General features: G+C 41.7%; 1 protein-coding gene across 1 annotated transcript in view; it reads left to right on the top strand.

Annotated features, from left to right (window-relative positions):
* Positions 1–7,087: 7,087 nt before the first annotated feature.
* Positions 7,088–27,796, top strand: part of magi1b (membrane associated guanylate kinase, WW and PDZ domain containing 1b) — an 80,596-nt gene continuing 59,887 nt past the window's right edge. Inside the window, exons 1-2 of the mRNA XM_040028552.1 lie at positions 7,088–7,137; positions 7,349–7,506. Of these exons, the coding sequence (XP_039884486.1) occupies positions 7,088–7,137; positions 7,349–7,506 (208 nt within the window). The remainder of the gene's footprint in view (positions 7,138–7,348; positions 7,507–27,796) is intronic.

Below are 27,796 nucleotides of genomic sequence, written 5' to 3'. Positions count from 1 at the left end.
AATTTCTGTAGCAACCTCTCACAAAAAGATCTGATTTGCACTTAATTGAGTACCGTTTCTGACATTATGAGGACAACCTATGTTTCCTGATGGGCTCTGAGGTTTTTCTTGCTATACTGGGCTGGTTAGGGGGAACAAAAATGCTGGTGAAAATGGATTTTCCTCTGAGAAAACAGATTGCTTTGTCATTCAGTCAAAGTCATATCCAGATACATTATTCAGCATCTGAGTGCATTTAGTCCTCAATTTAGATCTCCGCTGTCTCATGCAGGCATTGATTGAGAAGCGGCGTACCCCTACCTCTGACCGAAAACTCATTCAGTCACACATTCACGCGATTTGTTGCAAACGCACAAGTACAACAGTATCCATAATGCTGTGTCTAACAATTGCATGGTTGCGTACGCGAGGCCGCTAGCAGTTCTTTTTAAAGAAATCGTGACACAAAACTGCAAACCCAACACATTGACTTAAACTCACGTCTCAGAGCGCTGAAGGCAGTCTGTGATCTTTTCACTTCAGTTAGTCACTGCAAAGACCACTTTTGAGTTTCACAGAGTTCCCAGTACCTCTGATGTGCAGACTTGATTACATTTTTCAGTTAACTGTAAGGTATACATCTCAACATTGTTTTTCAACTAATCTTTTTAGCATCCACACACCTCAATCAGTTTTGCATCGGTAATTTGTCCGTGAGGTTATAGTACCGATGTCTCACTGCAGCCATTTCAGATTTATGGTTCATGTAGCTCATCTTGTAACTATTGCGGCAGATTATTTATTTTCTTTTACCTTTAAGCTCTAAACTTCATTTTAGTTCTTGTTTAGTGTGGAGTCTTTGTAGCTGTGATATTTCCGTCTCTTTGTTGACATTTTTGTCAGTTCAAGCAATATTTTACATGTGAAGTAGCCATGCATACGTTTAGAGTAAGTCGTAATTTCTTTATATTGCACCGAGCAGCACATTTACATTAAAAACTCAGTTCCATGTGTCACTGTTGTTAATGTGGCTCATGATCCATTTTTTGCTTTTTCTTGTATTTTTGTAAAGCATTGATAGTCCAGAGGGGGGCAGCAGACTATGCCTTGCTGTCTCCCATCACCACCTTATACCACAGCCTGTACTCATCTGGCAGCTGTTGCTATGGATACAGAGCCCATCTATTGCTGTGATGCAAGCCACATCTAATAGAGCAACCTAGGGGGTAGTGTTGAGTTCAAAGACGGGCTTGTTCGCACAGACACACATGCCTGTCTGCTCTGTGAATGTGAAATCTCTGCCTGGTGGTTTGGGAGTTCTTTTTCAAAGGGCTGTTCATTATAGTAATATCTTGACAACGACCTTAATAAAAAACTTAGAAGGGAAAGTATTTCTGCCATCCTCATTTTACCATGTTTTTCACCCGCAGGGATCTACATAATCTCCGCTGGTGCACACAGACCTAACCATGGTGGTTTAGTTATCGGTGATAATATGGATGTGAACTATCTAGAGGTCACTGGTCGAGGGTCACATTCGTCTCTCTCTGACTTCTCTGCCTGTTTCTTAATCATTATGACATATGGCTAAGCTTTGATCAGGGGTGATGAAAATGTTAAGTGTAGATAGCTGCTGAGTTAAATCAATTAAATGCTGATTAGCCCCGATTATCTGATTAACTAGAGCCATGGATGGACTGCTCACTTAAGAGATGATTATATAAGACATGACTCTGGGCAGCTTGTGTACATAGCTAAATTTAACTTGTAGTAGGTCAAGTTGGGATGGCATGAATCCATTTGACTTTAAAGCCGGTTATGTCCCACTTTGGAGGAACTAAATTTAACAATAAACAGCCCAGAGAAAGGGAGGATTTAGTTCTAATCATAGCTTTTGCCTGGCAACATGCCCCTTGATGTTCAAAAGACAATTCGTGAGAGGAGGACGGAGGAAAAAAAAGTTATTTGTTACCTTGTGTGCCAGACTGTTTGTGTATTCTACATCGATACGACACCCAGTGCCCAGCCAAACATGGTGGCACTGCCAAGTCTGGCTTGGCTAAGTGTAAAACAGGCTGGCATCCTCGCTGGCATATGACAGTGTTTTCTGCTTTGTCACTTTGTGTTGCTTTGTGTTAAGAGGACGATTGCATCTACCATTGCCCGCTGCGAAGACCGAACCTGCGGTCAAAATCGTTAGATGCCTCTGCACAAAGAGCCTTTTAAGCAGTGCAGGAAATGCATTTCATTCAGAGGGGTGGGGAATTTATGGTTATAATAAGACCAGCATGCTGATGTCCAACTGTAAATTCTAAACTGTAAATAAACTCTCTTACTGCAGGTTTTAGTACCAGGGTTAGTATGTTTTACAAAGTCATTTTGCAGCTATGAAATAACTTCATGGACATAATTTGCAATTGAACAAAAAGGTGATAAATCACAATGCAGACTATTGCAAAATGTTAAAAATCAGGTGAGGGCATCACCATCAGATGGTGGGTTCTACCTGCAAGCAGCATCGATGAAAACTGATGATCAATCCAACGGCTGCCGAGGTTTCTCACTCTGTATCAAAGTGGACAGAAAGATGTACCAACTGGCCTATAAGTGCTATGTTTCCTTGAGCTGTGGCATGAGCACTCAGTCTGTTTTGACATCTTTTTTTCCTCTTGCCACATCGGAGAAAATTAGAAATGATAGTTTTTAGTTTTCTGCAAGTTATTGAGAGTAATGTGAGCGGGGAAAAACACACTCTCTTATGCGAGTACTTGTCTGGAATTACATGTAGAGCATGTCAAACTTCCATTATGGGATTCTTCCAGTAAAAGTAATCAACTTTAAGTACGTTTGGATTTTGGCCTGAGCCCAGGTCCTGAATGGACAGCCTCAGCTACTTTAAAACTGTGCAAACATGTAAGATTAATTTTAGGATCAGCAGCAGGGTTATGTAGCCAACGTGTAGCTGTAGGTTGCTGGATATCGAGCCAGCTTTTTAGGGGCTCCCCCACTATGCAATGCCATTCCTTGTCTAGAGTGTAACGGGTGCGAGACTCCTCCCATTACTAAATCAGCAGAAATCGGTCAAACCTTTCCTTTCTTACTAAGGCTGCCCCGCGAGCAAGGAGGATCGAGTTTCAATGAAGTTTGCTTTTTCCATGCTGTGAATACAGATGTCAACTGCCAGCGGAGGGTCTAGCTGGTGCCACGGCTGGCTATGCATGTCTGAGCAGGGACTTGGCTGGCTGATCACAGCCGAGGGGTGCCGGGCTGGGTTCAGTGGGGGAAGATGCCTGGAAAGTAGAGGGGCTTTCCACATTTCAGCTATTTCTAAAAACTCTTTTGATGTTTTGCCTGGCTTACTCTGATGTTCACGTTCTGTGTGACAGACCCTGCCTCTCTCTGTCTTGTATAAAAAACCTTCTCGCTCACCTCCCTTCTGTTGTAGATCGCACGTCTCCGGTTAGAAAATCTCGCTTGTTTCAGTGGGATTATGGAAAATCTATAACAGGTGGGCTTTGTTTTAGGGATACGTCTTTTCTAATTATGTGTTTGCAGTATGATTTGGGTGGGTGGCCTCTGGGCTAAATGGTCTCTGAATTCTAGTCTGCTGCCTGCCTGCTCTTTGTTCCATCATGGCAGGTTCATAGAGTTCGATGATGTTTTTGTGTTAATAACTGAATTACAGGTAAAATCATCAGGGCATCAGAACTAAAACTATCTGAAATTAAAGCTCAAAACTAAAACTGAAAGATTTTTAAGATGTTCATTTTACATACAGAAACAGCGCTATTTGCCATCACAGCCAGAGTGCTGTGTCATTATATAGATGGTACCAAAACAGCACCTTGGTAGCAGTTAATGGTTTAAATGTATACTTGGCAGTCTTTTTAAGGAGCTGACTAGCTGTCTTTAAGGTTTAGGGAGAGGTGATCATGAGAGGTATCATGTTGACCTGACAGATTGCTGGTACACTATCCACTCAATAACAGTGGATTTTTTTATTTTTTTTATTTTTTTTACTACCGTTTCATCAACCAAAACATATTTGGAGGCAAAAGGCTCAAAAGAATCTCACGTTGTTGGATCACTTAAGGATAGTGGTTTTAAAGTACTCAGCTGGGAAGGGAAAGGCAATAGGAAATGTGGTCGAATGGTATTTGACCTCATACCAGAAACAACAGAGTACATCGTGTAGCTGCAGAAAGAGGTTCATTTGACTCCCGAACCTCATGCATACTTGGTCCCAGCAGACATCTAAGTACCGGCCAAGGAAAAGCTAGTGGTCACTCATCCTGCACTTCTTGTAGAACATTGTTCAAGATGGTGTGCTTTTATTTGGCTTGCGTTTAAAGCATGGAAGTAATAGTACCACAGTGTGCAGGAAGATTGGGGGTTTGGCTGTACTTCTACTGTCCTTTCTGGTGGACCTTAAAATTAACTTTGCCACTCATGGTTTAAATGTCAGGAGAATTTGTAGTGTCCAACTACATTAGAAGAAAAGAATAATTTAACGTGTGATGGGAAGCTTGTGCTCGACAGTGTGAAAAGATGTAAATATTATCGGCATTTCCTTCAGCCAGGTTCTACTGTTAGCTAGCTGTATGTTTCTTTTGGCTGCCAAATGCAGACTTTAGATAAAAAAAAATAGTTTGTGGGCCTTGTGATTTCTGAAAAGAGACTTATTCAGAGTTTTGTTTTTTCCTTATTTTGTATTTTCCTTGAGTTCCAAGGCAAGTAACATCTAAGTTGACTTGATTTGCTTCTCACATCTGGATCTTGTATCCTGAACAAATCCTAATTGTATTTTTATTTTGCTTTGTTTTATTGTGTTCCTTTTTATATTTCTCTGTATTTATTGTTCATATGCTTTTGTCATTTTACATACTCAACATTCTTTTTGATTTTAAATGAAAGTCAAGAGCAGATGTGCCAGATGAAATATATTAGGACTTGACTTTTGGCATAGTCTTAATATGGAGCTCTAGCAGGTAATTTCAGTTTTAGGGAAAAAAGGCATAAGCAGCTTCCTTGTAATGGTGAGCTTTAGTACCAGCCTGGTCTATGCAGGTAGTTGAAATTGGGTCAGACTTTCCCAAATGCTTACTGTTAAATGCCATATTTTGACACCAGGTGGGGATCAGTGGATAGCCTTAATTGTCAGCTCTGTACAGGAGCAGAAGGATGACAGATAGCGCTATCTACTTAATCAACATGTCCTAATGTAATTATCTTCTTATCATTTACTACTCTGGCAGTCCTTTAGGGTCTTGTTATTCATACTTTTGTGACTTTGAAGGATGGCTGCTCATTTTTACGAAAGCATCGTTGTTCCATCAAGATAATGGCACACAAAGAGAGAGTTGGGGGAGGACAGACTCAACGTAACTGGATTAGCTCTTATGCAATTGCTCCTTGAGGTGCTGTTGATGGCACACCCATCACCAACCACGTAAAAGGATTGTGCTAGCTTTCTTAAGCCGGCCTGCTTCATCTGAAAGAGTGACTCATCTTTTAATCAGCCAAACTTATGTATACTGATGATGCACAAAAGCTGCTGCTGAGTTTGATGAGCACTTGGTTTCGAGCCTGATTGGAACTGCAGAATTCAGCATTTTTGGATCTTGATTCATATTAGTGGCTACACCTCTTTATGGCTAAAGATATACTACAATATCGAGTTAACATTACTAGGAAAAACCTAAATTGTACTATGTTGTGCCGTCATTCACTTTGGGTGACCTTTTAGTGATATTGCAGGGAGTCCAGTCCAAATTTCACATTGGGTCACACAATCAGTCTGAAGTCTGGCATTAAGGAGTACCCACGGCTCTCTAGTAATTGTGTACATGAGCACATCAGAGAGTGCGTTAGGCTCTCTGTTGGCGTGAGAGTTAGCTTGTGACCTGTTGTGAGGATTACAACTGAGTGATATGTCTGTATGGGACGGTGCCAGGAGCAGCATACCCTCCCAACAGCAAGCTCAGATAGTGATGGAAGACTTGACCTCTTTTTATAGACAGCTTACGCATCATCGATTAGTAAAACTGGTTTATAACGGTTCACGTTTGCAGTGGTCGAAGACCCCAGTTTATTTATAACTGAGTCAATTACATTTCAATACACGAAGCCGGATTAACTCCGAGTAAGGAACCTTGCTATAAAAAGTGTGATCTACAGACGCTTTTTTTTTTTTTTAGAAATTAAGAGAAATATTAAATTTGAACTTTTTTTTTATAATAGAAAAATGAAGATGAGAAAAAAAACTACAAATTCAGAGGAACAACAGTTAAATGTGTTCTGTGCTGACATTTTAATTACCCGACTGCTTCCAAACCACAATTTGATAATTTGCCCATATGTTTCTGCATCTACTTTGTGCTTCTTCATGTATATTGTCATGCATCACAGACAAAATATTTGGTCACAATCAAATAAAAGGCAGACGCACCATACCTGTGCATGTTGTGCTTCCATTGTAGGTTCATATAATTAAAAACAAAAACAATATTTTCTGCTAACCAATGCAAAATGCTCTTCTGTACTTTGGTAACAATCTCAATCATCTTATTAAACACACACACCGGCACGCATGTACACACATATACACACACGTACACACAGTTTCCATGGAAACAGAAACCAGGGCCTTTTATGATTGGTTGTTTGCCCAAGACAACCAAAAATGGTCTCGGCAGCCATGCAAAGATGGGAGATACATCATTTGTATAATGAGTAATGGGACATACACTAATGAAGAAAATAAGATGTTTGTTGTTGCCTGAAGGAGTCTTGTCACGAAATTCGATCATGAAATTGTCATTGAGTATAAATTGAGTATAAAACCCAGTTTTTCAGTCTGTTTAGGGTGACGGCAGACATCTCGGCTCTTTTTTTTCCTGTTATGTTCTCAGACTGCATGTGATGCGTTTGAACAGGCGTGGAACTGCCACTAACGTGGACAGTATCTGTAATAACCACACACAGGCACAGATTCGGGAGCAAACACACACACATATGGACACTTTCCCCCCACGCTGCCCTTTAGTTGCCTAATGTGTGTCTGAGGTGCAGATGGCTAAACGGTAGGAGGGCTGCTTCTGTGTTAGCCATGGTGCTAGCAGTCTTAGATTTGGCTGGTCCTGGCCTGCTGGAGCGAGAGTGAGCGGCCAGCTACCCCCTCTCAGTGACGATGGCAAGTGTACAATTCACGGCTGTGCACTCGCTCAGCATCAAGCTTTACTGTAGTTGCAGGATAAACCTGTGTATTTCTTTTCACAGGAGCCAAGCGGTGTGGTCATTTGACGCTCCGCTGTGGATTAACAGTGTCATTTTGGCTCTTGTGATGTTTTTATGTGTGCTGGCCTGCTTTTTACTTCAGTTGTTTTGATACATTTGTGTTCACAATCACAGGAAGCAAGCTGACCAAGGACCTGAAGCAGTATCTGAGCCAGCGCTTCCAGAAGTCCTCGCCTGACCACGAACTGCAGCAGACCATCAGAGACAACCTCTACCGTCACGCCGTGCCTTGTGAGTCCATGACATGTCTTTTGCTGAATCCTTCTTGTGTCTTTCACACTCGGTTCTTTTTAATAAGTATGCATTCAAGAAATGTATGAGACTTGCATCAAAACACATAATTAAAGGAATCATACAAACGCATACATCAAAGTCTGTCCAAGTACAGTATACATCTTCAGAAGATTCTAGGGTACGTGACCATCAGTCATTTATCCAGTGCTCTTCCTCTTCCTCACATCAGCAACGATATTCTTAAAGAACATCAGTATTGAACAGTCTTATGCACATGATTAACCATCCCTAAATACTGTTTAAGCAGTAGCGTATTACCATTACCAGGGGACAGTGTTGTGTAAGCATCCAAACAAAATCAGAAAACTCTTCGTTTAGGTCATTGCAAACCGCCGTCTCACATCCAGGCTTCATTAGTTTTAGATCCATGTATGAATGAGTTTGCTTGCCTCACACAGACCCTTTACCGCTGTTTCTAATTAAGCCTGATTGTTTGTCTTTAAACCAATATTGGCCGTGCAATTAGCAGGACTGATTGCTTCATATCCTGTTCCTGAAAAACCTTAATCATGACTTCATCTGTTTAATCACACAACATTTCTGTTCATCCCGCTCTTCTGCCTTCTTTCCAAACTAATCATCGACTAGTTGACACAAAGTTAGGCATGCTGCACGCACCACCCATCCTGTCAAGTAACGTCCAGTTAGATCAAGGGAAAAAATATCTGCCGTTTCCACAATGGAGAGTGTAGTCTGTGTAGGGTCAAGTTTGTGAAGACGTTTTACCGCTCATCCAAGAATATTCTTCACTTATACGCACATTTATGGTGTGTTCCTGAATAAGTTGAAAGTTGGATTTTTTTCCTGCTCCCAGTAGGAACACCCTCTCAACTCGGATGTCCTACTCACAAAGTTTGAGCAGCCCAGAGTTAACAGTCCATGATGGCGGCATTGAACATAGAACTTTGAAACTTCTCTGTAATGCCACTGTTGTGTATTTGTGACTCACTAAATAAGCCATACTCAGAGCACTGACCAGGCCATATCTATGAATGTGCTTTTAAGTGCAAAAAACAAGTGTTTTGCTGAACTGCTAGTAATGCCTGGATCGCTCTACCTTGTTTTTCGTGTTTTTGGGAACATGCTAACTCAGGAGTGGTGTCACTCCTGAGTTCTGTGGTTTCTGGAATGCAGCGTTAACCCCCAGTGGGGATTGCGGTCTTTGGAGGTGGTCCTGACCTATTGATCATGTGAGTCATCACATAAGCCACGGTGTGAAGAAAGGCGTGTCATTAGCATAACCAGGGGTTAAAGGTGAAACCAATGTAAGGCCTTGCTCCACTCTATCATATTGCCTATTGAGATCCATTTAGGTTAGGTGTGAGTGTTGGAGTTAAAGAACCTGGGAGGAGGTCTTAAGACTGCATTGTAAGTGGCTGATAGCTGGTATCATAAGCCACCACCTCTATTCACCTTTTTGTTTTTTACTTAAGAAGCCTCTTGGATGAGAGATAACATGTCTTCGCAAACCTCAAAAAGTAGATTTGCCTTCTTTTTACCAGCATATAAGACGATGAATAGCCTAGTAGTATCTCATGACCACTGGATCAATAAAGGCAGTAAATATAGTACCTGTAGCTTCATCAGCATCCCTCTATCACTAACCAGTATCTTCTCTGGTTGGATAATCCAGGAATAGAGGCCTGGTGTCTTTGATGTGTTTTTTCTTAGTGTTGATGTAGCAGCAGCTATTTGAAAGCACATTTATTTTCTAATGCCGCATATTTCTCTCATATCTACTGCTTCAAAGTGGAATTAGACATTTGAAGTTTCATTCTCTGCTCCAGGAAAAAAAACACTTGAATACAGTGTTGGTGCTAATGATGTGGCGTTATTGTATAAACAACATAATAGCAGTCTTATAGACAGATGATATTCCTAGAGTAGATTTATGCCTGATGCCTGTTGCCAATTTTGACTTAACCTTGAATTGCACAGGACATTGAAAGTGGTCCAGTTGGACCAATCAGAGGATAGTGAATCATTATCCTGCTGCTCGAGTTGGAAATCCCTACTTATCGTGGTTACAGAATGCCTGACTTATAATAAGCGAGGGGGAAAGAGCAAAACTGCATAAATGATTGGCTTGTCTGCAAATGTCTCTACTCAGCATTTTAATATTTGCATCTGTGGTGCAGTGATATAGTGATCTTTAGTAATATCCATCAGTCTCACAATAGCAATATTACATAATTTCACAATTTCCACAATAAAAACTTTGCTTGTTTTTTTGTTTTGTTTTTTAATATAAATTAAAATCCACAGTATGCAAATTGCGATGAAAGTGTTCATCAGCGTTATTCAACAGCTAAATGGTTTCCATGTCCTCGCCATATTGGATTTTAAGTTCATTCTTTTGGAATTGGATTTGAAAAGGATCTGCCGAAGGATGAAAATGTTCATGGTTCTTATCAGCTGGCTTTCTTTAATTAGTTTATTCATGGTCTCTCACACAAATTACTGACTTTGTCTGCATTACCTCCACTGCCATATGTCAGCTAGACACTGGTAGATGGTGGGAGGGGCCGGCCGTTTTAATTACGGAGTGGTCCGAGGCACACCAGTAAAAACCTCGCTGCTGTTGGCAGCAAACGGTGCATGAAGGTGTTCTCCGGGCCACATGTTTAATAGGACTCTAAAGTTTTCATTGTCATGGCTCGTAGTGGAGAGTCCATCTTTTACCAGAATATTGAATTCAGAGATGCTTTGCAACAGCTTAATATTTTCTTTGTGTTATTTGAGGTCATGTTGCATGGGGCAGTGACTAAATGTATCCTTATGCCCATCACAGTCAGAGCAAAAAGCATGTGTTTGTGAAATGGGTGTGTTTGCATTTGACCTGCAGTTGTGTGAGGTCAGTGTTTATCTTTGTTTATAATGGTCGGATCCTTGATCAAGGTGCTTTCACATGTTCCTGTGCTCGTGTGATTTTTAAGCAAACAGCAGGTGGAGAAACAGAAGGAGAGAGAGGTCTGGTGTAATTTGGCAAAAATTGTATCGCAGCTTAATCAACCTTTCTACACTTTTATAGTCCTCCTGTCACTGTCAGAGCACTATAGGTCAAAATCCATGTATTACCTGTGAGCTGCTTGACATTTAGCTCAGTTCAGTTTTATTTATATAGCAGCAAATCACAGCAACAGTCGCCTCAAGGTTCTTTACATTGTAAGGTACACTGTACAATAAATGGAGAGAGAACCGCAACAATCAGGTGGCCCGCTGTGAGGAAGCACTTGGCGATGGTGGGAAGGAAGAACTCTGTTTTAACAGGAAAGCTCATGGAGGGGGAGCTATCTGCTGCGACTGGGTGAGGGAGACGAGAAAAACGCCAGGATCCAGATTCTTCAGAGCTCCAATGTCGGAACTCGGGAGTGACGTCGTTCCAAAGTCAGTGCATTCTAGAAAAAAACATGGAAAAACAGGTTTTGCTTTGGTTCTTAGCAAGGTAAAGAAATTAATTTAAGATTTATTCTGGAAATCGGCAAGAAAACTAAACAACTACGCAACAACAACTACGCAACAACGGAGGGATTAAACAGTATTTTGTAACAGTTTTCAGTGCGTGTTTGCTGTCTGCTGTCCATACGCCACTTCACTATATCTTAAACTTGAATGTAGCTTTATTTAAAAAAAACAAAAAACAAAAGCAGCTGGTGTAAATATCCTAATGTTCAGTTTCAGAAAAAACGGTTAGACACACTCGCTTCATAGAAAAATGATTGGAGGCTATTTTACCATCCAACCAGCAGTTTTTAAAAGGCACAGTGGAAGTGTGTTTTTACCCCTTATATAGTTAAGGGGTAAAAACCAGATAAAAATGAACTTTTAAAACATGGTTGGAGAAATGACTAACGAGAAGTGCAAGAGAATTTTTGTTGTTGTTGTTGTCATTTGTCCATAAACTAGTTTCCTCACTCGCATGTCCAAAAAAGTCAGCTGTCCCTATAACCCTGTTAATATTTGAAACACAGCACTCCCACCCTCCCCCATCTGCCGAGGCATTTATCTGCTTCCCTTGTGGTCATCCCATCTGTACGTCAAACATTCCCAGTCTCCCATTATCCCCACCGACCCTCCACTCCCTCTATCCTCCTCCTCTTCATTCCTGACCCCCCCAACTCATGACACCACTGCCTCTCGTCCTCCCGCTGCCACTGCTGCTCCCGTTCTCCCTCTGTATCAGTCTTTGTCTTCCTCTTCTTTTTTTTCCTCCCTGCCAGTTACAACGATCGGAGCAGTAGCAAGAAGAAGACGGTTGCTCTGCGGGTTTAATACCTGATATTTAAATCTCGCCGTTCTGTGTCGACAAGCCTTGAAAAGGGAGCTCTGATCTCGCCTGCATCAAGGCAAGTAAGCAGTATTGTCTGCTGTAGTTGTTGTGATGCTGATGGCTTGGGGATCGCTCCTCAAATGGACAGGGTTTGCACAAGTCTGTGTTCACGTGTGTGTGTCTGTCTGTGTGTGTGTGAGTGATGATGAATTGCGGGACTGGCAGTGCAGACAATTGGACGACTCGTATATAGGCTAAGAGGACGGCTTGGAGGGAGGTGTGGGCTGAAGCCGTGGGGATCGAGATGGGGGTAGGGTGGAGTTTGGGTGTGGGAGGAGGGCAAGAAGGGGGGGATGGGCAGAGAGGAGAAAAGAGAGAGGGGATGGAGAGATTGGGGGACAAACACACTCAAATCAGTGTTGATTCTAGCTAGCTAGTCAAGCTAACATAAACATGAATAAGCATTTAGATGTATAACCTGTGGTTGGATCAGAGCTCACTGTCCTGTCCAATACGAGCGGGTTTTTGTCTGTGTCAACAACGGACACACAAGCCGCCTCTCTAGTCATGCTTTAAAAATTGCAGTTGGAGATGCAATCACACAGTGGTACCTCAACAAAGCAAAAGAAATGCACAAAGCTCTGAGAGTGGCGGTGCCCTTTCTAAGCAGCAAACGAAGTCAAGTAAAGGTACTACAAGGTAAAAACAAGATCTAGATCTAAACTTGAGGCTATTTTTTTTTTTTTTTCTGAGAAGAGGATGCATGTCAGTCAAATAATCCGGGTGTCCGGTATCTGTCACGCACTATGTAAGGGAAGCTTTCCTAAGTGTATTTGAACATGTCTGTTCAACAACTGATCCTTCCTGTTAAACCAGTTCTTTGTTGAATTCAACCATCTCTCAAAGCCAAGTTTGCCACGCGCTGGACTTCTCCAAACACCTTACACCACGGCCATACTTGAGTGCAACTTTTGTACTGACACAGAACATTATCTCAGTAGTCCGTCCACACCACACCTGCTGACATCTGCGAATTAAAAGAATCTTCTGAAATACATTTATCTCTTTATGTCAGAAGTTAAGCTATAGAACCAGGGGACAGTTAGCTTAGCCCGACAACTGGGAGGAGGAGGAAACGGTAGCCAAAACAGTATTTGTGTCTGCTCATTTCAAAAACGGCTGCAAGGCTTAGCTAACCAGCTGCTGGGTGTAGCTTCATGCAGACATAGGAACATTGTTGTTGTACAGATTTATTTTCTGTTTTTGCTGACTTTTGTGTTTTTTTAAACCACAGGGGTAGGGCTCTAGGTCACAAAACAGCATCTCTGTATTAGTTGGAGCACACTTAAAATGGGGGGTTCCCAGCATGCTGCAGGTAGATGAAGCCAACTGTGCAGGAAACAGTAACTGCCGAATAGGCAAAATGGTTTTTAGTTTTTTTTGTTTTTCTCCGGGGTACAAAACCATTATCAGGATCAAAGGATTGCTGCCATAAAGGGGATTTGTGATAGATGAAGTCCCTTGGAGCATAAGAAGCAGCACACCTTGTAGATTAAATGCTAATATTATTGCTAAAACTCGCACCAATGCAAGTGTCCAGCAGTGATTTACTTTGGGTTTTTTTTTCCTGATGGCAGTTGCTCCTTCATTACATTTTAAAATTTAACTTTTGAGCTCTGCAGTCCATCAACACCACACTCAAAATAAAGTGAGATTTCCATGCATGCAGATTTTATTGACCTTTGACCTTACTCCATTGTATATCTTTGCATTGCATTTCCCAGCCCCCTTCCTTAACAACAAAGCACAACATAGCAGCTTCTTCCACTTGGAAAGTTTAAACATGTTTTTTCTTGTTTGTCCATATTTCAGCTTGACTCTTTGAACTCATTCTTTTGGGATTGTTCTGCAGTTATCCCGGTTGATTAGTTGTGTTATAGTTTGCTTATCTATCTAGCAGACTTGTAACCTCTATAAATATCAGCAGTGTAGGAATCGGGCTATTTAGCTCCTTCTTTTGCGTTTGACATATAAATTTATGCAGCTTCATTCTCACTTCAGTCCATTCCTCTGTGGCCAGCTCTCATCTCACCTCCTAACTCCACATCTTTATTTGCTGCAAAAGGTTCCTCGTCACATGTCGGTCAAGGATGACTTGCCAGGAACTTGTTCAACAGCCAGAGCAAGCGTACACGTTTGTGTGTATAAGAACATCAGTGTCCTGAGAGGAGCAGTGAAACAAGAGGTGTCGTTGGGATCCGATGGGATCTATGAGAAGAAGAAAGAATAGGGGTGAATAGCCAAGAGAAGGGGAGGGAGCAGGGGGAAGTGGGCGGGTGCATGTGGGTGCCTGCGAGACGGGAAACAGCGGGGCTCAGTCAGCGAGAGAGAGACTGAAGCTCAGCTCAGCGCTGGTGTGTGTGGGTATGAGACGGGAGCGCATTATAAGCCAGTGTGTGGATGCTGCTTAGCTTAGCTCTCGTTAGCTTAGCATCACAAAGCCAAAGCTGGACAGAGGACAGACACACAGGAGAAGGAAGGAGAAGGTGGAAAGGAGAAGGAACGGTGGAGCTGCACTGTTTGTTTTTTGGGTTGTTTCTCCCCCCCTCCTCATTCCTCATCTACACCTGATTGGATTTTTTTTTTTTTTTCCTCCTGTCTCCTGTTGACGTGGTGTTGTTCTGTGGACTATAGTGGAAGGAGCAGAAGCCCCCCCCCTCAAAGGCTCCCTGATTGAGGTATTTTGATTTGTGTTTTCTTTGTAGAAGAAACACCTAGGGTTGCTGTGATTTAATGGTTGGGGGTTGGGATGGGGAGGCAGGCGATGGGGATGGCTGTGCATCAGGCGGAAGGTATGAGGAGCAGAGCGAGGGAGACGGAGGCACATCGCTGGCAGTAATGGAGGCTGATGTGTTGTGGTCAAACGGAAGCTGTGTGTGTCTGTGTCTGTCTGTCTCAGGTATGCTCGTGTCTGTGTGTATTTTTGTCTGTGGCCCGAGTCCGACACGCTGCCCCCGTGTGTGTGTGTGTGTGTGTTTGTGTGTGCAAAGTGTCACTTCCTGTTTGTGAATGTACAGTATGTGTGTTTGTGGTGGAAGCTCTTCAGCCCTGTGATGGCTCTGTTAAGGCTGTGTGATCTGTTGACATGTGTGATCACATTGGAAGCCATTGCCTCCAGCAGCAAACTGCCGCCTGTATGTTTGTCTGTCTGCAGCTTCTGGGATGCTACGGTTAGCTTTTGCCTTTCTTTCATCCTTCCTCTTTCTCTGCCCCCCCCCCCCCCCCCCCCAAACCTTTCTTTTCTTTCTTTTTTTCTTTTTCTTCGATCTCATGTCTGGATGACCCCCTCCCCATCCCCATCCCTGCTCCCACCCCGCCCCTCTAAATGGATCGTTTTAGAGCCTTTCTTTTCCATTTTCATATTGCTGTAGGTAGTAGCTAGCCCATGGTGCTTTTTTCCTTTATGGGTGGAATAAAAAAGACAAAGGCCGGCTGTGAGTGTGTGCGCAGGGGCATTTTCAGGCAGGTTTCTGCCTGATTTAGCTTCACACTGCACTACTGGCAGTGGATTTTATTAGGTCTCTCCTTTTAACCTGGTCTTCATCTATCTGTATGGGAATCATATGGGGCTGAATAAATTTCTTATAAAGGGAAAGAATGGAGAACATAGCGGGTCAAGAGAAATCCTGCTTTGATTTGATTGTGGTGTGTGTATTTGTATGTTTATGTGTGCGTTGTCTCTTATTTGCATACCTTTTTCAGCCGACCAGAGTGGCGAAAACTACCTCCCCTGACTCAAAGCAGTCAATTGCAAATGAAAAGCAACTATAGGTCTAGAAAACCCCAACAAAAATGGCCCCTTTTAATATTTGTTTGCCCATCATCACCACATAAGGGAGATTGTTTGGGGTGTTGGGGCTGTTTGAAAGCCTGGACAATGGGCTGCAACTGCTCCTCTCCTCAAACCTAAAAAAAGTCAAAAAACATAAAGCAAAACAAAACAAACAAACAAAAAAGATGTAATGTAAACAGAAACGTGAGGATTGGAAAATGCTGGAATTTGTGGCTTGTGCTTTTGGTTGGATTAACCCTTTACTGAGACAGATGGCCTTATCCCTCTGCCGTGGTGACAAACCCCAGTCAGCTTGTGACCCCTCCTGCGTGTGTGTGTGTGTGTGTGTGTGTGTGTGTGTGTGTGTGTGTGTGTGTGTGTGTGTGTGTGCATTCTTACACCAAAAGGGGAAGAGAAAAAAGAAGGGAAAAAAACACTGGCAGGCTTGCTCTGGCCAAGATGGTGGATGGCTCTGTTTTGGTTTTGGACTATAGCGACAGTCTGCTACCCCCCCACTTGTGTGTGTGTGTGTGTGTGTGTGCGCGCGTGTGTGCTTGTGCATGTGGTTGTGCGAGTCTTGAAAATTATCCATGAAGACATGCCTCAGTATCTTCTTGGAAAATGTGGACTAGCCGGCTAGCTTTGACATGAGAGCATGTGTATTGTGGAGACTGAGGGAAATGCTTTTGTAATAGCTTCTGCACAACAGTTGGGTCTAAGACTGTAGCCAGATTTCTGAGGCAGGCCCATAATCCGTGCTGCTTCCTTGTCATTTTCCACCAGCTACATACAGTATTCTTTAAATTGGCACCTATTTAATCAAAGCAGATGCTCTAATAAACCACAGTGAATCAACAAAATGTGGCCCGTTTGAAGGAAAAAAACCCTGAAAACTTGGCTATAGTTACTTTGTGTGTGTGGTGCCCCCCCCCCCCCCCCCCCCCCCCCTTTATTCTTGTCTTGTGTTTAATCTACCAAAAGCAAAATGTGTAAATACTTTCCAAAATAAGCTTTTCTCTTTTATAACAATTATGGAATTTTTGTAATGAGTTTGACTAAAAAATAAATTGTCTGTCTGGATGTTGACACAGTTATAAGAACAAACCTTAGGCACTTTGTGTCCCATAGGTTTATGTGTTAGGTGCATTGTCTAGTTGATTGGAAGAGTTGGAGACTAGTAAAAAGGGCTACATATAAAGCAGGGGTAGGCAACTCCAGGCCTCGAGGGCTGGTGTCCTGCAGGTTTTAGATGTGTCCTTGATCCAACACAGCTGATTCAAATGGCTAAATGACCTCCTCAACATGTCTTGTAGTTCTCCAGAGGAATTTTGATGAACTAATCATTTGATTCAAGTGTGTTAACCCAGGGTGAGATCTAAAACCTGCAGGGCACCGGCCCTCGAGTCCTGGAGTTGCCCACGCCTGGTATAAAGGCTTTTGTCTCTGGAGAGGCTACATAAAATCAGCCTCATGTGACCTCAAGACAATGATATTTGACTATGAAGATGTTTTAAAAAGATCCTGGTGTATCGAGTTTTAAGGACATGAACTTGCATGACCTCTCTAGCCTGCTATTCATTGCTGCTAGAAGATAGCTGGTCAAGAGTTCATTTGCAGCTGCTAGCATCCTATGACTAAAGAAATGACCAAAATCTGAAATGTTTGGTGTAGATTTTTAACCAGAATTCCTTTTAGTGTTAACTGTTACCCCCATAAAGATGACATCTGGCAACCTCCCCCAAGTTTTGGCACATAACTATATATCAGGGGTGGGGAACTCCAGGCCTCGAGAGCCATTGTCGTGAAGGTTTTAGATCTCACCCTGGGCCAACACACCTGAATTAAATGATTAGTTCATTACCAGGCCTGTCGAGAACTTCAAGACATGTTGAGAAGGTTATTTAGCCATTTAAGTCAGCTGTGTTGGATCAGGGACACATCTAAAACCTGCAGGACACCGACCGTTGAGGCATGGAGTTCCCCCACCCCTGATATATATCAATAAAGTTGTGGTTTGACTATACTAACTTGTGAAGCAGCCATGAAATAGGACCACTCTGTTGAGAAAAGGGACAAAGGTTATATCTAGCAGGCATCTGATGGGGAAAGAGTTAATATTGGTAGCATGCATTGTATTAATCTCAGTAGCCAGGCACAAACAATGTCTTCTCTTTTACTTGACGCAAACCATAAGCGAATCCTCTTTATCCTTCACATATGTAAATAACCAGTGATACCGAAATACAGAAGTGCTGTAGCCAAAAGGAATTAAGCTGTAATTATACTTCTGGATTGTATGACATCAGCAACATTAGAGCAGAAAAACAGATTTGGGCCTACAGTGGGACCCGGTGTGAGACTTGAGGAGAACCACAGTTCTCCACCATTCAAACCCGAAACAGGAAGAGTTTTGCCCGACCACACAAGCTGCTGTTATAACTGCCAAGCGTACTGCAGACAGAGAAATCACAAATGAGCAGATCAGAGACTGGGTGGAGCCTGTGGTCTTAATCAATGAACTGGAGAAGTGATGGAAGCAGAAAGGAGTGATGGAGGGAATGGAAGCAGAGGGAGTGAACATCACAAGTCCCTGTGGACTATCCACTGAGTCGTGTCATGAAAGTTTTAACCAACTTTTGCAGATAACAGCTTCTGCTCTACCCTAGCTCATACATATAACCTGGCATACATTGTGCCTTGTATTGTCTGTGTGTGTGTCTTATCACGTGTAGAAAAACAACATTTTGTCCAAATATGCTGTCAGAGTTCAGGAGTGGCGCCATTGTCTATGTGTCAGTCACAGACCACTTAAAATGCACCGTTTCAAATAACTCCTGTCCTGAGTGACCTGAATGGCAGCACAGAAGCCGAATAAGAACAGCTGGCTCTATTAATAGAACAATTATGATAATGAATCATTGCCAAACACATTTATGATGGCCTACTTTTCACTCACAGCACTGATCACTTCAGTGGTGAAAGTGTTGAAACAAACAATGATTGTTTTAATATGCTGCTTTTATTTCTAAATCCAGAAACCCACTACCGGTAATCTGTATGTTGTTTCTCTGAACCTCGATGTTTGAATGACATTTGTTTTTTAGGTCACACTGGTCATTCTGTTGATATATAGTGTCTGTTGATATAGTGTGGGCATACCCTGAAGTGCCCCATTACAAAACTGATAAGTTATTTTCAGCACCAATACAGATTAGTTGGAGTCAATTTGACAGTTTCCAGTTAAAAGAAAAAAACAAACAAACCAAAAATACAAAAATCATGCTGTCAGTTTTTAAAATGACTCCATACAAAAAAAATCATTAAATGTATTTTCTCATGCTATCTCTACGTGAAAGAACCCTCTGCATGCTTCCTAAACCACTCACCTGAACTGCTACAGCCTGCAAATACACTCCTTTGTGCCTGTCTGTGGCACAGTATCCTTTATTGATATATCTGATATCTAAACAATTGCACTGAATAAAGAAAGATGTCTTTATTGTTGTGATTGATCAAAAATTATTTTATTTTAAAAGGGTGTGTGTGTGTGTAATCAAATACATCATGGTTTTACATAGATGCTGCAAATTTTTTATACAGAAATTGCTGCGGTGTGCACACTATTGCTAATTATAACCATACAGTGTGACATGTGTGCATTAACCCAGTTCATGTTGCTTTTTTAACAATACTGTTGCGTCATCAGCAGTGACAAAATAACTTCTGCTTTCTGGTGTGGCTGAAATATGACTGAAACTGCTTTTGGAAAAAAGCTCAAGGGTTACTCCAAGTTGGCGTCCAAGGGGTTAAGAGTTAAAAGACCAGCTGATAGTAATATCAAAGAAGTATATTTCAGCCTGGTTCTTTGCCTCTTTTTAAACCATGACAGCTTAAAGATTTAAGCGGGCTGAAGATGCCCTAATGATTTTTGCCAAACTAAAGCTTCAAACTGGATCAAATAAAGATGTCAAGGAGGGCGACTTCCCAGCTCCCAGCTATGATGACAAAGTCATCCGTGGAGTCAAGCCCTGCGTTGTCCTTGTGGAAGGAATTAAATGTAGGTCACCACCAAAATGAAAGACCCGGCCTCGGCCTGGGGGGATATGTGCCCAGGGTCCTCTGTTGCTCTGGGGGGATGCAAGTGTAGGAAATAAACAGATTTATCACACGTGGCTATTTTTAGAAGCTGTGTGCATGCCTGTAGAGCCTCCTTCTACTTCTTTTTCATCTGCCTTAATGCCATTGTGTTAAGGAAATATGGCTAAGATTACTTATGTCTTTTACTTTGTCACTGACTATCATCTGACTCAGTTGTTGCCCAGCTACTGACTACTAGAACATCTCCTATGTTAGGTCTTCTGTCTCCTATATAATTCATGAAGGTTCAAGTCCTCATAAACTTCTGTCCTTCATAGTGTTGTGGGATATGTTTCAGTGAAGAATAATTAAACAGTGTTGTCATGCTCTTATGTCATTGTACTCTCAAATCTAACTGAGATATCATGCACTGACTTCTCAAATGTTGCTAAACCTATTGTCCAACCTTGTATCCAGTAAGGTTAGGAAAAAAAACTACATAAAATATAATTAAAACTGAATGTGGTGGTTTATAAAAATACCCCAAAGATGACACTTCACATGTACAAGGACACCGAGACATTGGTGAGGTCTGGGGCAGCAGTGACGGATGGATTCAAGGTGGGGTGGGATTAAGTCAGGGATCGTCTCTGAGCCCCTTCTTGTTTGCAGTGGTGATGGACAAGTTGACAGATGAGGCCAGGCAGGAGTCTCCATGGACTATGATGCTCACAGACGACACTGTGATCTGTAGTGAGAGGAGAGAGCAGGTGGATGAGAGCCTGGAGAGATGGCGACATGGACTAGAGAGAAGAGGAATGAGCAAGAGCGAAAAAGAAGGTTCACATGATGGTCGTGAGACCTGCTATGATGTGTGGTTTGGACAGGATGCCGAGCTGGAGGTGATGGAGGCAGAGGATTAGAAATGAGTACATCAGAGGGACAGCTCAGGTTGAGCAATTTGAAGATAAAGTTAGAGAGGCAAGAGATGGTTCAGACACGCTCAGAACAGAGTACTGGATACACTGGACAAAGGATGTTGAAGAGGAAACTGGCAGGAAAGAGCAGAGGAAGACCACAGAGGAAGACTCGTGGATGCGGTGAAGGAGGACACGCAGAGGGCTGGGGTGAGAAAGGATATTAGGGATAGGGTGAGATGGAGACAAATGATCAAAACAGCAGCTATTTGGACATTTTACAGCTGATGACATTAATAAGCAACAGGTCAGTAACAATAATTGGTTAGTGTCTTATAGAAGGTTGAGCTTTTTAGAGGTGAAGGTGTGGAAGTGTTCACCATGCTGTGATAGACTGCCTCGTCAACAGTTAAGTCTACCATGCATATTCTCGAGGAGGTGGTTAATAATTATTATTAAATATGGCTCTGTCAAAATTGGACTCAAACATATCACCTAGTTTAATAAGTTGGGTTTCCCCCCCCCCCCCCCCAAAAAATAATATTTTTTCCCAATTAAAACACGAGTGATTTATAAATGATTATAAAACATTAGATTCAGTCTCCACACAGCGTCCCGACTTATTTGGCAACTTGGTTGCTTTGGGGAGACGATCCCTCAAAATAGTCTACCATCAATTAAATATGGATGAGCTGCTTGGATTTCTCTGGCACTAGTGTCAGCTGTGCTTGAAGTTAGTTTGTAAAGATCATTATATCAGTTTTTTGTTTTAGAGCAGGAAATCATAAGGTGTACTGCATGCATGTTTTGTTTGATAAGTAATGAGAGTCCATGTAAATTCTTAGGCCGTGTATTTGTGAAAGAGACAGTTATTGTTAGTCATCTTGTGTGAAGTCTTGATTTTTTTTTTCTTCTTTGGTATGTAATATGTGTCACCATTACACATCAAATTATTTTTCTCCTCGTCGTTGAACCAAAATATGAACCGGTTCAGTTTGGATAATGGGACATTGGCACAAAAGGAGGCAGTCTGATATTGATCTGCTGTAAGCCGAGTGACAGTTTAGACAAAGTGGGCAAGCCAAGGTCACAGTGAGGGTCGTGGCTAGTTGCTGTCATCTATTGATTGTGGTTTGAAAGACGTGCACGTGCAACATTATGCCCTTGATTGCTGATAAACCCGATTCTGCGAAATTCTGATTATTACTAAGGTCACTAAAGTAGTCGTCATTCACTTGTTTTGTAAATACATTAAACTTCAGATGTTCAAGAATTATGAAGGTTTCTTTTACTTTTACTTGCCAACAGAAACATACATGTGCAATCCAGATCTTTACACGATCAAAATAGCTGATTTAAAAGCGTTATAAACAACTTTTGAACACTGCATCATTCAAGAAAAGGTTCAAGAGCAACTCAAATAAGAAGCCCTGAAATGTTATCTGCTTACCAAGTTAGGAATTTATCACTAAGGTTTTAGCAACTTTAATATAGTGAAACTAGGGGGGGCTTATACAAAACGTCAGCTAGTATCAGTAGTTTTCAGTGCAGCTGTAAGGTGGACAACACTGGAAACCTGACAGGACTTAATTCAATTCAATATTCAATTCAATTCAAAGCACTGACAACAAAATTGTCAGTGCAAATATCTTCCCAAGTGTTTACAAGGAACGCTGACTAATGTTGAGTGTTGCAATGCTACGAGAAAATGGCAATGGGCTGGTTTTGGAGTCAGGAGCTGGGGGAGTTGCTGCAGGGAGGAATGTGGAGTCTGAGGCTATAGTGGAAGAGGGATATTAAACATTTCAGGATGATGACTGGGAGGTCACAGAGTTCATGAACTTATCTGCCTATGAAACCTCTAATTGTATGCTAGAGGAACATGGAGAAAATGGAAAGAATTACAGGGAGTGTTTCTTGAATGAAGAGCGGAGTGATCTAGTTTCGTTGGTGATGGGCTGTGTAGACCCTGAAGCAGATGCTGTTGTAGTGAGTGAATACGTTTTTGATCGTGCCTATTAGAATGTAGTAAAGTTCAAAGTCAGAGGACTTCAATGCTTTTGCTGTAAGAACGTGCAGTCATTTCGGTTAATTTGACACTATCTGAACGTGGCGGCTTCATCGCTGGATGCACACCCTAAATACATTTCTGGAAGAGTATGTTACGAACATTTACACATCACTTTCAGCACGGCACATCTGAACACTATCCCATTAAGAGCTTGGCGTACACAAGATAACAGCTGTGCTCATGTGTCTTGTCGTGATATTCGCAGCTCACTGACAGAAATGATTGATTTAGAGCACAGCAAAATAAAGAAATGACTGCTTTCTAACCTCTCTCACAGTCTCACTTTGTCCAAACTGCCTTCTTTAGAGACAAATCTAATTTTTGTTCAGACGGCAAAGATGAACGTGTTATCAACGCTGGTGCCTAAATGTAACCGAATACAAACGTTGTGCACTTTTAGTTGACGGAGGCGCACACTGACCTCACCATATACCTTTGTATGTTGCTTTTGCTCACTCACTGACAAAAAATCCCCCCGAAAAACAAACTTCCTGGAAGGAACTTCCACACATTACAACAGTTCAGAATAATGACGTTCAATCTGAGTTTTGACAAAGCCTTGCTGACACTTGTTTCCAGAAATGGTTCCTCTGGGTTTACAGTGGTCCCTTGTTTATCGCGGGTGTTACGTTCTAAAAATAACCCGCAATAGGTGAAATCCGCAAAGTAGCGAACTTATTTTTTACAATTAATATAGATGTTTTAAGGCTGTAAAACCCCTCACTACACACTTTCTACACTTTTCTCAGACGGGCGTTGACATTTTCACACGTTTCTTGTTTAAATGCTCTCAAAGTTCAAACCAAGTCCAGTATTATAGAATGAAACCAAAGATCAAGCCCTGATTTCAGGTCCAGAACGTGGGAACAGAGCAGCTGCGAGAGAATTCAACATTAATGAATCAATGGTACGGAAGTGGAGGAAGCAAGAAGAATGAGTAAAGTTTGACTTATCTGACTGGTTTAACTTAATGTGCCTTATAATCCTTTGACGTCAACACTGTTGCGTTTGTTGTCTTCTGCTAGCAAAGATTTATGTAAATTTGACAAGCTGGATGGATTCTGTTCTGTACAGGAGACACGGCACGAGATTGATTGATTGAAAATGGTCTACAGCCGATCAGGACGCAGAACATAATGTGCTGTTTTTAAAAAAAAAAAAAAAAAAAAAAAAACCACAAACAAACCCCCCACCACCACCACCACCAAAAAAGTGCAAAATTGCACCAAAAGCAATCGAAACAGCGAGGAACCACTGTATTCCATACCTGCTGCACCAAACAGAGGAAACCAAACAGGGAAATAATTGCACTCCCTGATGCAGCAGCATCCCTGTGTGGGTTAAATTAATCCCGTCATGAAGACAGCATCGATTCATATCTAACAGAAAATGACTGATTATATATTTGACTACAGACAGTTGAGCTGTCAGTTATAGTTGACTAATCCATTTACTAAAGTTTATGGATCCATTTCCATCAAAAAGTACAAAATTTGAAATCCTCAGTCATAAATCTGGTATCGGAATTAAGGTGCCGAGGTTTGACAAATCTGACCTCGTGCGTTATAGGTCAGACGGAGTCCTATGAAATCTCACAAACGACAGATGATACTACTGAAGATCGTTATAGTGAAAGTGACACATGTCTGATTGACAGAATGTCCTCACTTTGAAATAATTGAGAAATTCAGTCTGAAGGGGCCTTCTGTTAGCCAGGAACAATTGTATACCTGAAAATGGTATTTTACCTTCTTTTTTTTTTTTTAAGCTCAACGTACAAAGTGAAGTTTGTCACTTGGTTACAATTAGGTTCACAGTTGATAAAGCCAGCCATGGCCATGTTTGATAGTGGACATGATGTTGCCAACTGTTGAGGGTGGCAACATTAAAAATCACACAAGTTTTACAGGCCTTGCTGGAACGCTTTGAAATACTAAAGTAAGCCGATAATAAATGTGTTCATGTTTCAAAAGCCTTAAAACTTCCTTTTCAAAAGACTTTCATCTTATTGTGCTCTCACACAGTTAAGTTGCCATAAGCCATGTTTTGATCCAATATTAGTTAAAATCATTAGTACCACTTTTATTTACACTTTTGTTTATTTATTTTATCAAATTTTTTGGGTGGAAATACCTGTTCTAGTTTGGGTGCCATGTTGACTATTTGCCTCATCTGAATGCTTTCAGTATATCTTTTCTGTCTCCCTTTTTGCTTCTTGTCTACCTTCTGCTTTTACTTTTCTTAATTATTTGGCCAGTAAGTTAAGGGGCATCGAAGCAATATGATCATTGACTTTTCAAAAACATTTTTTTAGCAAAGGTGGCCAGTATCCATTCCACCCCGCACCCAATAAGTACAGATGTGCTGAATTTAAGTTGCTCTCCTCGTAGAGTCTGATCCGATCACCATAGGTGGTACACGGCTTAGACAGGGCAGCGCCCCCTCTGTAGCTGTTATGATAATGAAGCGGTGTTTATGAGTGTATGTGTGTGCTGCAAAGGAGATCGTTGCATAAAGCTCCATTAGGTGATTACCCTCCACCCACACCCCCGTTATCCGTAGACCATGCCATTTGGTGACACCTCCCTCCCCACTGTCTGTGTGCGGGCACTTACATATGCATGTTTTGGCTGGCAGAGGGGGAACAGCTGCTGATTATGACAAGGACACCGAGTAGGAAGTGTCTGCTTCTCAAACCTGTTTATACTATTACAGGCCAAAAGGTGTGTGTGTGTGCGTGTGTGTGTGTGTGTGTGTGTGTGTGTGTGTGTGTGTGTGTGTGTGTGTGTGTGTGTGTGTGTGTGTGCATGTTTGCCATTCACATATGAGCCAGAAGACTGCTTGTGACTGTGGGTATCTGAGTCAACCTTCTGCTGGGCTCAGCTTGCTGGTTTCTTATCTGTGGGAAGGAACAGACAATCGGATAGTCAGGCGGACAGGAAGGAATAAAGGTCAGGCACAGCTCCATATGTTCACACAAACATGCGCAAAAAGTCTTGATCCTACACAAAGTGGTTTGTTTTACCAGGAGGATATGCAAATGTATTTTTATTTTATTTATTTAATTAAGAAGTTTAATTGCAATCAAGATCTTGCTTGCAAGTGGGCCCCAAGTTTAAAAAAAAAAAATACTGCATATAACTTAATGGCCACTTTATTAGTTACATCTTGCAAGTACATGTTTGGATCCAGTTTTGCTTTCACAACTGCTTTAATTCTTCATGGCAGAGATTCAACAAGATGCTGGAAATGCTCCTCAGAGATTTTGATCCATATTGATATGACAGCATCACACAGCTGCTGCAGATTTGTCGGCTGCACATCCACGATGTGAATCTCTCGTTCCATCACATCCCAAAGGAGCCCCGTTTGATTGAAATCAGTGACTGTGGAGGCCATTTGAGTGCCGTGAACTCACTGTCATGTTCAAGAAAGCACTTTCCAATGATTTGCGCTGTGTGACACGGTGTGTTATTCTGCTGGAAGCAGCCATCAGAAGATGGGTCAGTTGGTACTAAGGGGCCCAACATGTGCTAAAAAAAAAAAAATCTCCCACCCGATTGCACCAGCAGTATGAACCGGTTTCTTCCGTGTTGTTTATGCCAAATTCTGACCCCAGCAATGTTGCAGGAGAAATCGAGACTCATCAGACGAGTCAACGTTTTCCCGTCTTCTCGTGTCCCAGCCCATGTGAATATGTAGCCTCGGTTTCCTGCTTTTAGACCATCTGCTTCATTTGATGTTTTGCAAATTCAGAGATGCTATTCTGAATACAAAAAGTGAAACAAGTCATTATTTAAGCCTTCCTGCCAGTTCAAAACAATCAGGCCATTCTTCTCTGACGCCAAGAAAGACTTTTCACCCAGGGAATCACTGCTCATTAAATCTTTTCTTTTGTAGACCATTTTCTGTAAATCCTATAGATTGTTGTGTGTATGAAACTCCCAGTAGATCAGCAGTTCCTAAAATGCTCACAAGAGTTTATCTGGCAGCACCAACCACTTAAATCACCTCTATTCCCCCATTCTGACACTCAGTTTCAACTCGGGCAGGTTGCTTTAATTATATCTACACACCCGAATGCACTGCCATGTGATTGGTTGATTAGATATGTGAATTAAAGAGCAATTGAACAAGTGTAATTAATAAAATTCGTGTACATATTTCTAAACAACAATCATACACATATTAACAAACAAATATAAGCTCTAGTGAAAGCACTTTCAGGTAATGGAGAAATTAAAAACCAGCAGAGCTTTAAAGCCACACTTTTTAAAAAAAAAAAAACACACATTATGACAGTGACAGTATTTTTGAGGCTGTTGACCTGCTCTGTGTGCAGACATGCACACGGACCCCTGCTCTCACTATGGGCAAGTGTTTTTTCTTATTATAGTACTGCTTCTTTTACTCCATTTGCAGTAGTAGCAGTGATAGTTGCCCTTGTAGTGAAGTGTCTGTGAGGACAGGTCTAAATACCCTTCAGTCAGATATGCATTATTATATTTTCACCAATCACAGCAGAGAGCCCCTTGCTGAATAAAACTAGTCCCAAGCCTCCGTGCTGACCCTCCAACACAGGCTTATTGGCTTTTTTGCAGCTTCACCTAAAATAAGTGTTAACTCAGCTGTGCGAGATTAAGGTAGTTAACACACTAATCTAATATAAAATTAAAAACCTTCTACTCGGTCTGTCGAGATTGTGTTTGGAGGTTGAGGTTATGTGTTCGCTTTTAGACCTTTTTATTCTCACTAATTTTATAAATGGATTGCTGATGAATTCTGTTCTTAAAAAGACGTCAATTCCTTCATTTTGTTGTGTACAACCTCTATGATGGCTGTTGTATACATATGTTTTGAAGCTATTGATATTAGGTAAGGTGTTTGGGATTGACTAGTCACAGCCACTGCATACTTCAGAAAAAGAAACTTGACTTTGCTTGAAATGTAGTGTTTTGCAGAATTTGCACACAGTTAGTCGTAAGTTCAGTATTCAGGGGAAGTGTGGCAGTATCTTGAAGTGGGATGCAACGCGTTAATGGGTAGTGCTCAGTATCAGG

This window comes from Simochromis diagramma, unplaced genomic scaffold (assembly GCF_900408965.1).
Source record: "Simochromis diagramma unplaced genomic scaffold, fSimDia1.1 OVJJ01000483.1, whole genome shotgun sequence".
Taxonomy (NCBI): Eukaryota; Metazoa; Chordata; class Actinopteri; order Cichliformes; family Cichlidae; genus Simochromis; species Simochromis diagramma.
Note: the sequence above shows the minus strand (reverse complement) of the source record. Positions and strands in the feature narration are given on the sequence as shown.